This window comes from Netta rufina (assembly GCF_964035555.1).
Source record: "Netta rufina genome assembly, chromosome: Z".
NCBI lineage: Eukaryota > Metazoa > Chordata > Aves > Anseriformes > Anatidae > Netta > Netta rufina.
The window spans coordinates 30,732,451-30,749,886 of record NC_140126.1 but is presented as its reverse complement, the minus strand read 5'-3'; the positions used below and the strand labels follow the sequence as shown (position 1 = coordinate 30,749,886).

Here is a 17,436-nt window from a genome sequence, read left to right as displayed (position 1 = left end):
TGTTCTTACAGTTTCCACTGCTGAATCTAAGCAAATAATTTGTAAACTTCTCAAGTGCAGAGCTACCTATTACATTCTGGAATTTTACTTCCAGAACGTAAGGGAACAAAGGGAATTTTACTCCCTTTGTTACTTAGAGGCAAGACATATTAATTGCCCTTCTGAAAAGGTAATTCAGAAATTTTCAAGACAGAAAGTACAAATAACTACAGAAGTATTAGACACTTTCTGTTCTCAGCTGGTAGAGATTTCTATTGCTTCCTGAGGTTACTTAGTGTTTTGAACACAGTGCATTATTTGTGGCTACAAAGAAAAGTGTTATAGTTAGGTGAAATAAGCATATTCCACACAGGAAAAAAGCCAGAGTGCTTTTCCACTTGAGTTGACATTAGTAGCAGCAGACTGGGAGGATGACCTGAACAGAACAGAAACCAACCTCTGAATGACTGCCACTCATGTCCGGACGCACATGGTCATGTGGTGACAGTCACTGCTGGCTTCATCTAGTGTTTGGGGGTAGTCCACTTAGGAGAGAAAGCTAACAGGTGGCATCTGTTCTCCTGCCTTAGTTCTCCAGACTTCTCCACTGCTGAATGCGTATCAGTATCATTTAACTCTAGTCTGTGTAAAAACATTCATCGGGAGTAAGACTCCCTTCAGTGCTTTTACATTGTCATTAATGTTATTTTATTATATTTCTAGGACATGTGGCGAAGAGAGAGCCTGAAAAAACAGCAAAAGAGTCTGCCTTCAAAAACAAATGACACCACTGGAGTCTTTTTATAAAGGGGATTGAAGAGGATTGCTAAGTTTTACATTTGAAATCTATACACTGCTGAAAGTTTAAATAATTTTATAAGCATAGTATTTTGAAGTTAAATTTTGTGGAATTAAACCCCCTTTAATCTTGGTTTAAAAGTATTTAAACACTTTTGCCAATAGTTTTGTCCAGTATTAACAGGTAACACATTTCAAAAGACTAAAATTCCATTTAGAGAAAAAATGCTTATATGTTACAAGACTTAGAGTTGTAGTATATTTTTCTCTGACTACTGTATGTTTGTCTAGTTAATAGCAGGAAAAAGTGTAAATACTTTTAACTGCCTAATTGCTTAATTTGTATAAAATCTCTTCCTATGATACTTACCTCTGTGCATAGTTTTTCAACTCTTGTGGGGATGTCTTTTCACTGTGTTTTGTAGGAGCTGGAAGCAGCATTTTTATAGTTAAAATGTTTACGTGTGAGTTTACTTAATCACTTTCTTAAACAAGCTAAGTTTGTTCTTGCAAAACTTATTGTGCCAATTTACTGCAATGTGACTTCATGGTATGCATTTGGTATGATAAGTATGCTAGAAAGATACCTGGTGTTTTCACCAAAGCTGCTGATGCACACTGGTTGGAAAACAGTCTTGAACAATTTCTAAAATAAAAGAATTTTAAGTGCTAAAGAGAGACTGGTTCTTAATAAAAACTAAAACAGTCTTAAGAACTACATATACTTCATTTTAGTACTATTTCAGTGTTGAAAGCTTTGTCTTGGCATGAACTTGGGGATTTTTAACCTGAATTAAAAAAAAATAAAAATGAATTACAGTGAACTCCTTATGAAAAATTCCTAAAGGCATGAAGGGGAATGAGACGTGTAAGCTTCTTGAAAAACACTTCTTCAAACAATTCCTATGTGTTTCCCTAAGAAACACATCTTCAAACACTTACTTTGTCTAACATCAGACGTAGGAAGACCTTGTTTGTGAACAGAAAAGGGTATTTGACAGAGGACGGCCAGGTTAGAAATTAATTTTAATAGTTCTAAGAATCTTCTTTGGGTACTCCCAGAGAAGATGACAGTGTTCCAGGTGTTTGTATCACCTTGTATTGTCTTGCCTTCAAGGAAGCACCAGAAAAACATGATTTGAGCCTGCTGGAGACCACTGCTTCTCAATGGGGTCAGAAGCACCTATAAACCAGGAAGAATTTTTAGTACTCTACTATGACCAAAGCAGTATAGTACGTCATAGTGAAAAATCAAATTATTTCTTGCTCACATGCCTGTGAATTGCCATGGTTGCTTCAGTCAGCCCATGCCTTTTGTTGCTGTTTAGTTTATCTCTGCTTATACATAAAATGAGTTATTTTTCCCCACTTAAAGTTCAATAAATTGGCACTTCTTATCTTTGTTCGCAGTTCTGCTCATGCAGTAGTGCCAAACAGCCAGCTATTCAGTAACATTCAGTAACAGGAAAAAAAGCAGCTTCACCAGGCACTATGGTGAAGTTGCAAGTGCAAACTAGTTGACGTTACAGTAACTTGAAACACTGGCTTCAGGTTTCCCTGTTTTCCCTAATCTGAACTGTGACAGATTTGTCTTAATAATAATGCTTGCTTGCACTGAAGTCTTGCCTTACTCACAGTTATTACTCTGCATCTCCTAATTCTTGAGAGAAAATTGTTTCTTCCTAGCACTACCACCTTGCCTTTTCCTTTCTAATAGGATAGAAAACTAAACTGCATACATTGATCTTAATTCAGGATCACAGTCTTAGCCTCCTCATCTCTCCACTTGCATGCTTTAAGTAATAACAAAATCTCAATAGTGACCGGAGGCACACTTTAGCTTATACTCGATTCACAAGCAGTCCAAGGTCTACTGTGTAGTTTGCACTAGCTTTTACTATTGTGATGTAACTTTGCCAGAATCTGCCATAAAAAAAAGAACATTTGCTTTGTCTTTTTCTGCAAAATATGCTACTTCTTCAGAGACTGCATGTGCAACATGAAGTTACTATATACATGGTTAGCTGCTAATGCCTGTCTGAAGTAGTTTGACCACCGCTTACCTGCCCACTTACACAGTGGTACACCTGGATGCTCTTCCTGCTTCTGTATGTTGACCTTAGTAGAATCTGTTACGTATATTTAAGGTTTCATTACTCTGTAATATTACGACTAGGCCAGGTAACAGTTAATGTGGAGGATCCAACAGAATGTGTCTGCGTTCAACCGTATTGCTCACCTGCAGTTGAATTTATGCAGTCTGTTTTATGCATTTGTACAGCTGAATCCATAGTATCAGAATACCCTGCATGCCTTATAAAGATACATTCACTATATTGATCTGTTGCAAGTTTTGTAGATGCAAGGATATTTTTACCCCAACATTCTTTATTACACCACTTTTGCCTTCTTACTGTCAATGGATAGAAGCATGCATCTGTAGTGACCTTAACAAAAAGATTATTTGTGCTTCAGTGTGTACTTACAGAATGGTACCGTTTCCCTTCAACCTTCCTGCCTTAAGTTGTGAGCAGCTGCTCTCTTCACAGCTGTCTTAACAGAGAGAGATGTGAAGAGTGCCTGGGGTAAGGCCTCCATCCTGAGATGCATGCTAGTAAATTACTTATTGTTGAAACAAATAAATAAACAGTAAAGATGTTCCTAATAAATGAGGTTCCGCACTCTTCCTCTACTTGCATACTCCAAGAATGGTGTCAGCCCTCAAGTGTTAACTGTAAGGCCTAGTGCTTTTTTTCTTTGGTATGTTTCATGGAGTTTGGCAATAGACCCAGACGCTGAAAGCCTGAAAGCCTTGGGGATGAGGGAGGAAAGCAGCAAAGATCTGTGGTATATAACTACATCTAATAGACAAAATCCCGCTGTTATCATCTATCACTAGTCATCCAAGCAGGTTTTAAAACATTATTCCACACTACAAACTGTAAAGCCTCCTGGATGCACGCTGATTAAAAGACTGACTGATACGCTGTTGTGTGCCTCAACCACTTCACATGTAATAAAACATGATTATTTTTTAAGCTCGAGAAAGTAAACCTTTAGAGCTGAATCATAGTATCACACTAGCTAATGCAGAGTATGTTGTTCAGGCCTTTATCCTGCTAATTACCTTGTACAAGAGTTTTAAATACAAACTTGCAGGACTTACACTTAATACTGCTGCAGCTACACTGCACTGCACTCAATTACAACAGTATTTTATAGTAAGAAGCTTGCTGTCTTGGGAAATTAAAGTCTCAAGCTGCAGGCCTTTAGAAAGGTTAATGATTAAATATTGAAGCCTGTATTTACAGAGCAGAATCCACTTACGTGATTACTGCAAGTTAAACCTCAGCATGGAAAGAAGTCTTAGGTTGCAACAATTGTGTGATTTTGAGCACAGGAATCTCCTTCCCGAAGGAAAGGTATAAACATGCAAGGAGTCTCAGAACTAAATGCTGAAACTGCTTGCAAAGCTTCTCATGGGCAGAATGGGTATGCATTTGTCTAACAAAATGGAAGGTTTTGGTATAACAAAACCGAATACCTTTCAGATCTTGATGTTGCGGGTTTGATTTAAGGTACCGTCTTCAACAGCCATGGCAGGTCCCAGCATGAAGTTGCTATTAGTAGACGGTCACAATGTTTAGCTGCTGTAGATCTTAACTTTCAATGATCTTTAGTACTTAGTGACAGACTGCGGAAAAGGGGGCAAACTGACAAGGCCCTAGAGGTAGGTCAAAAGACAACAGCGTTGTACTTCAGCTTCCAAGCACAGGTAGCTGCTACAGGTCAGAATTTGTGTATTTCTACAAGCCATCACAGGATGTATTTATTGCCTTGGAAAACTAAAATAACTTAGATTGTCACCCTCAAAAGTCTTTATAGAAATACATTAACCCAAAATAAACAGGAATTCTCACACAGGCACTTCCTGATTTTGATCATTCCTTTGTATCATAACCATTTCACCAAAAAAAAAAAAAAAAAAAAAAAAGGCACTGTATTTCACAACTATGCCAAATCCACCTTGTTTTCACACATGTTAGGAAATAATGTCGATGAGCTAACGCACATCTGTGCTTCACAACTGCTGAAGATATGAAGGGTCAACCATGCCACCACTTCCAGAGGGTAACCGAGATGGAGCGCTACCAGCTGTATGCTGCTGCAAGTAACTCACGTCCACTGCTACCTACTCAGCTGCTTGAGTTTATTGCCCACCTACAAACCAGACGTAACGTGAATTTACAGAATCTCATTGATTCTAGAATGATTATCTCACTTCCCAGGGTGTTTAAGTATTCTGAGTAGCTTTCTGTGAGTTGTGCCCCTTTACAAGTATTTCTGAGAGGTGAGGACTAGGCTGTCCAACTCCTTAAGTCTCCTGAGTAATAAGTCTCCTGAGTAATAAGTCTCTCCCTTTTGCAGGAGAGACACAACCAACGCATGTAACTGAGAGCAGAGCTGGTTCTGACAGCAGCACCTCTACATCCACAGAGCAGCACCTACACGGCTTTTGAAGACCTCCAGAGATGCTGGCTCAGCTACTTTGCTGGGCAGCCTCTTCCAATGCTGCACAACCCTTTTAGTGAAGAAACCTTTCCTAATACCCAACCTAAACCTCACCTGACACAGCGTCCTAAGGTCTTGTTCCAGAGTCAAGTTTACTGTAACTTAAAGCACTGCACAGTCACGTTGAGTTGCTTGTTCTTCCAGGTGCACAGGGGGCCGCTGTGCTGATGTTACAAGCGCTCTGCTAGCACTGGACAGTGACGCTGTCTACACACGCTACATTTTGCTTCTGTATTTCACACCCACAGTAAAATCAGAGGGACCTCTTCCCTCCTCACCATGAGGACAGCATCCTGTGTCATCACCTCGCTAGCAAAGCAAAAACTTTAGGAGAGAACCTCCAAGACCTTTTGGAAGTTTCAACTGAGTTGTAAAGGTTCACACTGCCAATCACTAAGTCTTTAAAAAGATCAAAGCAAGAAGGCAAACAGAAATTCAGATTAATGCCCTTTATTTAGGAATACTTTCTAGCTTAGTATTTAGTGTGGTGACTCCATGCTTTTAAGTCTGAAATGCACTGTAAAGTTAAAGAAGAAAGTTTTCTGTATTTTTCCCTTAAGATAAAAATTTGTCTATGCAAACAGACTGAAAAAAAAAAGTTTTAAAAAGGTGGATAAAAAGCAAGATCATACTAATCTTTAATGCATTTAATACACAGTCATGCCTGGACTCAACTGCAGTTTTTAATTCTCTAGCCTTTTTGCTTCCCCTGGTAAGTGCAGACATACGTCTTCACATGTCAGCAGGCAGGACTATTAAAATTTCATTTGAATTTAATTCTGAACATATTCAAATTCCATCCATACCTTTGCACCTAATTTAACACAATAAGGAATTTGTAAGAAACAAACTGATTGTCTTGCTTTAAAAAAAAACATAAAAAACAAACACATACAATTATTACAAATAATTATTTTCTCATTTTTCATTGTGAAATAATAAACGTACTTTGAAGTTGTGATCACTTACCTTCTAAGAACATTTAACAATTAGCCAAAACACAACTATCCAGCTGGTGTCAAAGCAATTTAATTATGAATAGGCAGCTGGGTCTGATGTTGGATTTCACTCCGAGGAATCACTCACAAACATTAAATTAAGGTCAGAACCAGCTGTCCTGTGACAGCACCTGGGAATTAAAAGCATCTTTAAAAACTATGATTAAGGTAACCTTTTTGTTTTGTCATTTAAGATAAAACTGAATATCAAATAGGACCAGAACACACCACACTGTAACTTCTACTATGAGTTCTCCATTTTGTAGTTCAGCATAGATGCACTCACTTCTTGCACCCAGACTGTGGCCAGATTCTCATTCCTTATTAGAAGTATGGTACTGGCCCTAACAAAATTTCTTAACCTGCCAAGAGAACTGCTGCTGTAACCAATTTGACTGTAACTTTTTACTGGAAAGAAGGTAAATAGGTTAGGTGGAAAACAATTATACTGAGGCAGAATTAGTTTAATGAAAGAATAAATTCACATAATCCTCTTCCTGTTGCTTCTTTTAAAAGAATAAATAAAATAAAAATACACACTGTGGTGCCAGAAGAGTCCAGAAGCTGCCAGGTAAGAGCCACCTCCAGCTGGCTACAAAAGGGACCTGCTGCTGGACAGAGCCGAGCCAGGGAGCAATCTGTGCCTCTGTGGTAACATACTTAGAAAAGGGGGGAAAAAAATACAACAGCAGCCCGCGGAGAGGCCCCTGGTGGAGCAGGCTGTCCCCCTGCAGCCCATGGGTCCCACATGGAGCAGATCTCCACGCTGCAGCCCCCCCATGGGTGGAGGAGCCCCCGGGGAGCAGGCGGATGTGGCCTGGAGGAGGCTGCGGCCCATGGAGAGCCCCCGCAGGAGCAGGCCCCGGGCCGGAGCTGCAGCCCGTGGAGAGGAGCCCACGCAGGAGCAGGGGTCTGGGGGGAGCTGCCGCCCACCCACGGGGGACCTGTGCTGGAGCAGTTTGCTCCTGGGGATGGATGGACCCCATGGTACGGAGCCATGTGGGAGCAGTGCTTGTAGAGCTGCTGCCTGTGGGCAGCCCCCGCAGGCTCAGTTCGGGAAGGACGGCATCCCGTGGGGAGCAGGGGCAGAGTGACCATGAAGCAGCAGAGGAGACGAAGCGACAGGGACTGACCGCAGCCCCCATTCTCCTGCTCCCCTCGACCCCTTGGGGGGAGGAGGTGGAAGAGGGTGGATGTGGGGAAGGTGTTTTTAGTTTGGTTTTAGCTTCTCACTGCTCTAGTCTGTTATTAATAGGCAACATATTACACTAATCTCCCTTATGCTGAGTCTGTTTTGCCCATGATGATAGTTGGTGAGCAATCGTCCTGTCCTTATCTCAACCCACAAGCTTTCTTTTTTTCATCATATTTTCTCCCGCTGACCTTCTGAGGATGGGGAGTGAGAGCAGTGTGGTGTAGCTTAGCTGCCCATCAGTGTGATACCACCACACTACTGCTAAAGAAAAGCAAAACCGAAAAACAAGTTAAGACTACACAAACACAAAAATTTACAGATTGCCTCCTTAAAATTCACCATAAGAAGACATCAAAGAACTAAACAATAGGCAGGTGATAGAATTTCTAAAGCTACGCGATCTCAGCTCCAATACTGAAGAGGACTGGGAAGCTGGCGTGTTATCAGGAGGTGGCTGACAGAGGACAGGGTTAGGGAAAAGATGAAGATGAGGGAAAAAAAAACAACACAGAAGTTGCAGCCAGGAGTGTATTGCAGGGGATTTCAAACCAGCTCTTACAGCACGGCAAAGCAGTTGTGCCCTAACAGGTTGACTTGGGGCAGTGTTGAGGGCAGGGCAGTTCCTCTTCCGCAGATTCCTGCAGGATAAGAACTATCAAACCATAACACTTCCCTAACACCTGACAGCAGGGCTAGGTTCACTACTCCATTTTAAAAATGAATAGGCCAACAGTGGGCTGACTTAGAAGACAAACAAAGGGTCACCTCCTTTTTTTGGTCCTAAAAAACCACTGGTTTACATTCACACAAACTAGTGCGCCACTGGAAAGCAGCCAGGTATCTGCGTGATGGAGTTTCAAGGCATCCACGATAATCAAGCAAGCATGTGCATAATTCAGGCCATAGGATCCGAACAGCAGTTCAGTTCATCCAATACATTACTGTATGCAGGTTATCAGAAGAGGCAGTCTTTTACACCAACCAGAAGGAGATTTTCCTAGGAGCTGGCTGAAACTTTCAAAAGAAAAGCAGTTACTTTACTAGCTTTCCTAAAAGCATGACTAGCTTTCCTAAACAGACAGATCTCCACTGAAATCCCCTGAATTCCACATTAAAAATTTAAAAAGCAAGACACTAAATAGGTATATTCTGCCTCGGCAAGCAGAGTTTCAACTTCACACAAGACTAGTAAGTACAAATTGCTCACATTTTAATAGAAACAACAAAAATATAAAAAATTGCACAACAGACACTGATTTTGAACATTTACAACTACATACACTGTAAACATAGTTAATCGAGTTATTTGAAAGGCAGACTACAGTTCATTAGTTGGCAAAATGTGGTTTCCTCTTCAAAAAACAAGCTCTCAGCGTCAACATGCAAGGACAGCAGGAGCTTATGGATACAAGCACTCTCTTTTTGATGGAAAGACCTAGAAGATAACCAGCACTATGAGCTGTCTCCCGGGGAGCACCCCTGTCCCAGCAAATTCAACGCACCAATTTCCAACCTTGTTCAGAGATGACAACTGCCAGTTTTACAGGTAAGATGCCCAAAGACCATTTTGTCATCCTTGAGGTTAACAGTGTTGGATGCAAAAGATTTCCCAAACAAAACCAAACAAAAACCCTGGCAGCTTTTACACGGGCATTCTCAGGGTATTATCTCTTCAAAACATCCAGATTTTGAGAGCCTAATCTCCAAACTACTGTACTGTAGTAAAAGCATATTAAAAATGTACTGTATTAAAATACACACCTGAGCATATTTTTCCATGCTTACTTATTCTCTGTGAATGTAAAGGTATACCAAAAAAGATTTCAAGTGCAAAGAGCTCCTTCATCCTCAGAAGAGTTAAAAGTTTAACCAAAAATCCTATAGTACGCTCAACGCTCAAGTTGTTTGGTGGTTTTAGCAGCTAGAGCAACAGATTGATCGATGTAGTCCACTGAATCACGCAAGCTTTAGTTGAAAATCCCAGGATCGACATAAGGATATGCAAGAAACTCCCCCAGTTTACTGCCTTCTGCATCATAGTGGAGCATTCGAAAACAAACATCACAGAAGAAACAAGGATCCTCTGGTGCCAGACTGTCATTGTTGGTTACCCACCTGCAAGTTGCAAAACACAAGTGTTTTCCATGCAAGCCAAACACACGACAAACATCTCAATGTTTCACTCAGAGGTGGGGATGGCATCAACAAACATCAGTACGGTTACACTGAACAGGAACTACGTATATTGTGTTTTTACCATCCCATGCCTACAGCCATTCCCTAACCCCTCTGACTATTCTGTGTCAATCCCAGCTGACATCTGCCACTGCTGCCACTGCATGTCCTGTGGAACCCTCAGACCCGTGGAGCTCACACAGTGCACAACAACAACAAAAAATGAGTCAGGAATCTTCTGTCCAGCCTCTGGCCATTTAGGTCATAAAAGACAAATCTGTTTTACCTTACAGCGAGAAACCTCGACACAGAGCATGCACACGACTGACCTCGAACTACTCTTGGGATAACCAAATCCATTTACAAGTCTGCAAGAAAGGCCTGGGTGATGCAGACAGGGCAAGGAAGGACTGCTGCACACCCCAGCGAACACAAAAAATAACATGAACACAGCTGCCAGCACAAGGAGGGGCTGTCATGTCACCGAGCAATTAATTTATGGTAGCCCTGACAGCTCAAGGCCTCTGGTGATTAAAGATGCTATCTGCACAGATTACAACATACAGGACAGACAGCCAAAGCAGCTCTGGCATCCATGGTTTAGCATCTCCCCACTTAAGCTTAGTGCTTAATCCTCGTTTTAATTTAATGCATTTACATCACCTCTGGTAATGCCCTCCCTATCCCATCTTTCCCCCAAACTGACCCTTTGGCTCCACCCCCCGTTCTGGCCAAATGCCTCACAGATTATAGCCACTTGTGAAGGCATTCTGGGGGCTCTGCTAGGAACCCTAGAAGAGGCTCCTGTCATGATGGAAAACTGGCTCTTTGCCTAATTCCAGGCAAAATCTAAGGCCAAACTAGCAAGGTAACAGAACACAGCTCTGGTGTCAAACGGGGACAGAGTTTAAGCTTGTTGGGGGGAGGGGGGGCAGGGGAGGGTGCTGGGAACACAAGGGAGGCAGTAAGGGTTTTTGTAAAGAAACCATTCAGGTCTATAAAACCAAGGAGCCTAGTTTAGTGCACAGAACTCCTTGAGAGAACTTTCTACCATGACTACTGAAAGGCTTTCTCATGTCTAAGAAAACAGCACTAAACCCTGCAGTAGCAAGTTCACGTTCTGCTCTTTTATCTGAAGAAAATCTGTGCATCACAAGAAGTTCCTTCAAGTGCACCAGCACAGTACAGAGCTTTCAGGCAGAAGTCTGAAGTTTATCCATGGGGGAGCTACATGCCCTCTTCTTCTGAAAATCTCCAGATTTGTATACACTGAAGTCAGACTTAAATGCTGGATTTAACAAAAGCTCTGTAAGAGAATTTATCTCTCGCATCTTTTGTCGTAAGGTAAAAATGCATCGTACTCCCCCAACACTGAGATTTTCAAAAGTAAGTAAACGATCAAGAGCCCAGCTGTATTTATGCAAAAGAACCTGAGCCAAAGAATTAACCTCTGCACCATTACAATTCTTTGATCATCCTGAATCATCTCCTCCCAATGACTACACCTACAGGAAGCCTTTTCAAGGGACACCTGCCTGAAATATAGAATCTCAGAGCACTTACGGATTTTTGGATGGAGATTATTCACATCGTGTACCAAAAACATACAGAGCTCTGATTATTTTTGGAAAGTTAGTAAAAACATCTATGAAGATTTGTTTAAGAAGACACCTTAAAAAGATAAATTATGTAGCATACCTGGCTGTATACATTTTGCATACAAAGCATTTTCTGGTACATAACCAGTGTTTCTTGATTAACAAGGGATAGAAGTTCCTGTCCAGGCAATCATCATGATGAATAAGCCTTGAAGGAAATAAATAAATACACAAAATACAATAAAAACTCAGACACGTTGGAGCTGATCTGTACATAAGCATGGATGCAGGACTTCAATTCCAGTACAAACTATGACTTTACTTCTGCTTAGCATTTCTCCAAGTCTTCATCTGTATTCAGATGAGACTGCTCGTTGCACCATCTGTGGCTTTTATCATCAGAAGTAAATTTAGTTTGTGTTACTAACTCAGAAATTCTCAGACCATTTACTCTAGTCATTCAAGCAAATAATTCAAAGTTACAGTTTAAAGCTTACACCTCCTGTGTAGACTAACAGGCACAAGCATAACTAGGAGAATATTCAGAGGTTCACAACCCTGAGATCATCATCGTGTGACATCCAGACCCTTCTTTGGGTTGTATTCCTCTGAGAGATATCGTTTGTTAATAATACTTAGATATATCAGGCTTCTAGGAGGAAAAAATGATCTACAGACACTCAGAGGAGTGCTCTCTCTACCCTTTATATGTTGAGCAGAGCATACATAACAGTTCTATTCCTGATGTGGTTGCCACTTCACAGCCACTGTCACCTTCTCCCTCCTGTGCTTTGCCCATCCATGTCACCCCACTATTTCCATTCCTCCATCCCCTTTTCAGTTTCTGCTGCCTGGCACTAAGTCTAAACTACCAAGTCTAGTTGACTGTAGCCAGAACTGCTATCCGCAGTGTGCTGCCCAGTGCTCCAGAATTATTTTGTAAATTTGGCACGCACTGGCTTTGCATAGAAAAGGCTCTTCACTGTGGGTGCCATTCCTCCCATATTGCAAGTCATGTCATGCTAGTAAGAAACCAGATTTTTTATGCAGAACAAACTATTACAAAAAGATGCAAGGGAGACCACTTTCCTCCTTTCTAAGGTGGTATATGGAATAAATCTTAAATAAATCCTGCAGAAAGACACATGAGTGATCTTCAAGTTAGTCTAACAGATATTCAGCACTTAAATGTCTGAAGTTTGTCCACTGAAGGCTTGCTTTTAATTGCCTGGCAACTCCCAAACAGCAGAAACTTACCTTATATCCGTGATGATAACGACGTGCTCACAGTTCCCTTGGTGGCAGAAAAGGTATGGAAAGCCAATTTTGAGGGACAAATCGTTAAATGTGTAGTCCTCCATTTTAACTGACTGAAGATTTCCATAGCCTCTGTCATGGGCTTCTGACCACTCAATGACTGTTCTGAAAATAGAAAGGTCATCAGCATGGCAAGGCTATACGCTGCAAACATGCAGAAAGGAAGAATACTCCTTTTCCTTACTTTTCAGGGAACATGCAATGCTCTTCAGTGAGATACAGTTTAACAGGTTGAAAAGAAAAGAGTTCACAACAGGTTGTAATGAGGTAACTTCACAGCAGTAACACAGCTCTGCAGAACTGCGCACTGTTCTTGTAGAAGACCTGCATTTTAATCCCTACCAGGTAGCTTGATGAGGAGGTCTAGTCGGAGTGCACACTACTGGTGGCACCCCATCCAGGTCAGGTCGTTTGCAGTCTGACACTTCTAAAGCATTCCAATTACTCAGGTCATCATTGTTCCTTTGGCCTATGACTTTGTTTTAAAGCTGTTGGTTTCATTTTTTATTTTATTTTTTTCCCCAAGAAGAAACAAGGCTGACAACTGCACAGCTGTTTAGGATTGGAAGGGCACTAGTCACTGTTACAATTATTTTCAGTGTACTCCTACATACATGCCATTTCACTATAAACTATATATTCACTATGAACTGTGTATGTCATCACAGCCTTTTCCATAAAAATCATAGTTGCTCATGGACAGAAAGAGAAGCAGCAGCAAAATAATTAATTTATTTGAAATCACATACCAAGTTTGGCACAACAGGAACAGAGTTCGAACGCAAAGCTCTTCCACGCCATTCTAACAACTTAATCTCCTAAGTCTCACTAATGTGTCATTAAGTCCCCACTTCCTCAAAATAACGGCATATAGCTTAAATGGTATGTATAGTTCCAAATAAGAGATACCCGAGACTTTGGGAATGCTGTCTTGCATTTCTTTTCCTACCAGTCTCTTTTCTGGTTTAACCATAAAATGGTTAAACCAGAAAATGGTTAAATTCAGCACAATTTCAAGATGGAGCAGAACAACTGATTCCCACACAGCTGAGCTTGCTGTCCTTCTAACCCATCTTCCACCTCACAGACAAGTCTTTTGGGTGGTCATCACAACTAAGGAGGGCACTGAAAAAGAATGTTTTCCCTTTCACAGCATTCCAACACATCAAAACAGAATTTGTGAGAAACAACTGCATTCTTTCTTTTTATAAGTGATATGAGTAGAAATGAAAAGTCCATTCTAGATTTACACACTAACCATTCCAGTCTTAAAAACACCACAAATCATAATAAAAATTTAGTAAATTTCCCGTCCTTTAAGGTTTTTGATAGCCTACGTTTATGAATACTGTACCTGCTCAGATCTCTGCACTCTGGATATCTTTTATCATTATAAAAGATGCCTTCGAAATAAAAGAAAGCAGATTTGTAGAGATCCTGAGAAAGAAAGAGAAGTCTACATTAGTGTTACAAGATATTTAACACCTTCAACACTACAAGAACACGTCAAAAAAAACAAGCACTTCAGGTATCCAAATTACTTTTAGAGATTTCATTCTACAGATTACTGAGATAAACCTTGCTCCGGTTTTAGATGTTGACAAGAAGGCTCATGCAGTTGTTCTGCTGATATTATTCTCAAGGCAATATAAGTTATTTTAATTCTCTTATTCCTATCCCCATCATTGCAGTTATGGATTTCTATAAAACACAAAACATCACAAGGAGCACTTGGGATGACAGAGAATAATTGCAATCCTGTCGCCTGCATGTGCACACACACACAACAGAGACAAGATAGCTACACAGGAGCAGTCCCTAGTCTTATCTACATAAACAAGACAGACATGCAATTTTGGAAGGTCCAATCCCCTTACCTCTGGGGGATCAGAAGAAAATCTAGCTTCCTTCAAAATGCTCCCTTAATTACAAAGTTTGTCACATGCAGACAGGCATGCCTGGTACCAACCTTCTCTATCAAATACTATTAACAAGTTGTGGCATTCATATCAGCAGTGCAAGCATTGTCACTTTCCAAATCATCCCAAGAAACTGAGCTAACCTATGAGCTGTCCACACATACGTAACAAATTCTGCAGAAGAACTATACAACTATTTAAGGTAAAGTCATATCCAGCCATAAAAATAGCTCCTGCAGCATGCATGTTCTTGAGAAGGAACAAAATATGGAGAAAATATCCTACTCGAATAACACAGTTAAGTATCGTTATGTTTACCTATCCAGACTGCTTGCACAGCAGTATTCAGAGAACTGTCCTTTCCCAAAACTAAAGTTAGATCCATACTTTATTTCTACAAAATAGTAACTGTGTGTAGTTTTGTAACTAATAAAGCTATTACAATAGGAGAAAGAAATGGAATAGAATATCATTATATATACACACAGACAAAAGTAAGATAGGGAAGAACATACATACTTTTTATTTCAATACTTACATCATTGATACCTAAGAAAAAAGTAATTGCTTAATTAAAGCACACATCTGCTTTCTGTAATTCCTTTTTCCATAATTTCCGTAATTTCCTTTTGTTGGTTTCAAAACAGCCTTTATACAAACAAGCAGTCTGAGCAGAGAGATGACCACAAAATCTGTGCTTTTTTATCCATCACATTTAAATTGTGTTCTTCCAAGTTCTTTTGGAACAAGTCTATCCTGGACCTGGGGCTGCAGAAGAAGGCCAGCTTTGCACTGCATTTATTGTTAGAGATGAGGGGAGGTTGAAGGGCACAGACTGAAGGGCACAGGCTGCTCCAAGCTTCAGAAGGCAGCCGTTTTCCATCTCCCTTGACAAAAGGTCAAGATTCTGGGGAATCTGAGTCAGGTCTTTCCTGATTAACGCTAGCAAGAGATATGACTCACACATTCCTTCTGCTCAGACTTTGCATTATCCTTCAGCATGCAAGGAGGAATGTCTCATCACATTTCTCCAGGGGATACTCATAATAATAATACTCACGCAAAAGATCAAGATCCTTGTTCTGTGGAATAAAGCACCTCCATATTGACTAGTTTTCTTAAACATCCCCCTTATGTTGCTTTGACTCAAATGCTTGTTTACAAAAAAATTAAAATGGCACAGATGCAAAGAGTAAAATCACAAAACCCAAGATGAAATAAATTCTGCCTACTTACACCAACAAAATCCAGAAAGTCTCCTGCCCTCTGCATCAGCTGAACAGCTACAGATGTTTCCCTACCGAATGAGAGCAGGAACTTGATCTTTCTGCTCAGCTTATGTACCCCAACTTCATTTCAAGAGAAGACAAAGCTGGCATCAACAGCTACCTTGCATACAACAGCCTCTTTTTGGTAGCTTCTCATAATGCCACTATGATTTAAATTAGCTTCTAGGATCCTACTAACTGTCAAGAATTTGGAAAAGCTAACACACTTCTAGTAAGTATAGCTACTACTTTCTTTCTAGACCAAAAGAAGATAATTCTACCCCAATGACAGCTGATTACCTGCCTGCTGAAGGAACACACACATTTTGTTGTAATCATGCAACTTTACTGACATGCACTCAGCCTATACTCCGCTGTTTGTTGCAGTTCCTAGTCATGCTTCAGGAAAACAAACAGATGGAAGCAAAGCACACCTCTCACAAACAACTCCTGCTGGGAGGCCAGGCATGGTAGCATTCATTTACTTTGTAAAAGTTATTTGTGTTAGGACGCCACATCTCAACCCTGTCTTCTAGGAATGCTTTGCTAGTCTCAGATGACTCCTCTGCATGCACAGGAAGGGAGTTTACCCTCTAGTCTCGGAACCGATCAGCCACTGCTTTAGTAGCTAGGTAGAAAGATTATTCTACTTAATTTATATAACTGAAAAGACGGAGGACATCTTTCAGTTGTCTTAAATGGGAATGTGCAAAAATTTTCAGTTTTATATATACAACAGTACAATACAAGCAGTATTATAAATAATATACTATCAATGTAATATAAATTATGCAATATATAATAGACGATAATATATGAACTGACAAGAAACCAGAGCATACTGTTTCCAGAATGCAGAGTACACTGTGGTTTCTCTTCAGATTGCACAGAAGAATGCAGAATGTGCAGGTTCCAGCGTACAGAGTTCACTATGGTTTCTCTTCAGATTATGCATTATCACACATCATATAAATTATATTACTTTGATAATAAGCTATACTATTAATTTATAACATTGGCCAAACAGATGGGCCCAGAGGGTGGGATCTGTGGCACAAAATCTAGTTCGAAGCCAGTAACTAGCAGTGTACCCCAGGGGTCTACATTGGGTCCAGTCCTTTTTAACACCTTCACTAATGATCCAGAGAATAGGGTGAAATACACCCTCTGCAGGTCTGCAGATGACACAAAACTTGAATGGCTGGCTGATAAGTCATAGGGTCATGCTGCCATGCAGAAGAACCTCAACAGCTTAGAGAAAAGGACTGTCAGGAACCTGATGAAGTTCCGCAAGGAGAAGTGCAAAGATAGATACAGCTACTGGATAGAGTCCAGTGAAGGGCCGTGAGGATGAAGGGACTGAAGCATCTTTCATATGAGGAAATACTGAGAGAACTGGAACTGCTCAGCCTGTAGAAGGCTCAGAGGAAATCTCATCACCATGGGTACACAGAGGATGGAACCAGGCTATTTTCAGTGGTGCCCGGTGACAGGGTAAGAGGTAACAAGCACCGACTGAAACACATGAGGTTCTGTCTGTACATCGAGAAACATTTTACACTGACAGAGCACTGGCACACACTGCCCAGAGGCTGTGGGCCACTTTCCATCACCTAC

The 17,436-nt window shown here is 40.7% G+C and overlaps 2 protein-coding genes across 7 annotated transcripts in view; one reads left to right on the top strand and one right to left on the bottom strand.

The window, feature by feature from the left end:
• PSIP1 (PC4 and SRSF1 interacting protein 1) overlaps positions 1 to 1,469 on the top strand; it is a 37,681-nt gene extending 36,212 nt beyond the window's left edge. For 3 of the 4 annotated variants that reach the window (XM_084305466.1, XM_084305467.1, XM_084305465.1), the window contains one exon: positions 703 to 1,464. In XM_084305466.1, coding sequence (XP_084161592.1) covers positions 703 to 727 — 25 coding nt within the window. In that variant the 3' untranslated portion in view covers positions 728 to 1,464. Of the gene's footprint in view, positions 1 to 702 lie in introns of all 4 variants that reach the window. The other variant, XM_084305468.1, reaches the window with a different exon arrangement.
• Positions 1,470 to 1,628: 159 nt separating this feature from the next.
• The window catches only part of SNAPC3 (small nuclear RNA activating complex polypeptide 3), a 28,914-nt gene continuing 13,106 nt past the window's right edge, over positions 1,629 to 17,436 (bottom strand). The window contains exons 6-10 of one of the 3 annotated variants that reach the window (XR_014619310.1): positions 13,987 to 14,069; positions 12,573 to 12,737; positions 11,416 to 11,523; positions 9,304 to 9,657; positions 8,309 to 8,556 (exon numbers count right to left, since the gene is read on the bottom strand). Coding sequence is in view for 2 of the 3 variants with exons in the window: in XM_084305469.1 (XP_084161595.1) it covers positions 9,510 to 9,657; positions 11,416 to 11,523; positions 12,573 to 12,737; positions 13,987 to 14,069 (504 nt within the window). In the remaining variant the exon portion in view is untranslated. Of the gene's footprint in view, positions 1,961 to 8,308; positions 8,557 to 8,756; positions 9,658 to 11,415; positions 11,524 to 12,572; positions 12,738 to 13,986; positions 14,070 to 17,436 lie in introns of those variants that run through there. The other 2 variants (XM_084305470.1, XM_084305469.1) reach the window with 2 other exon arrangements.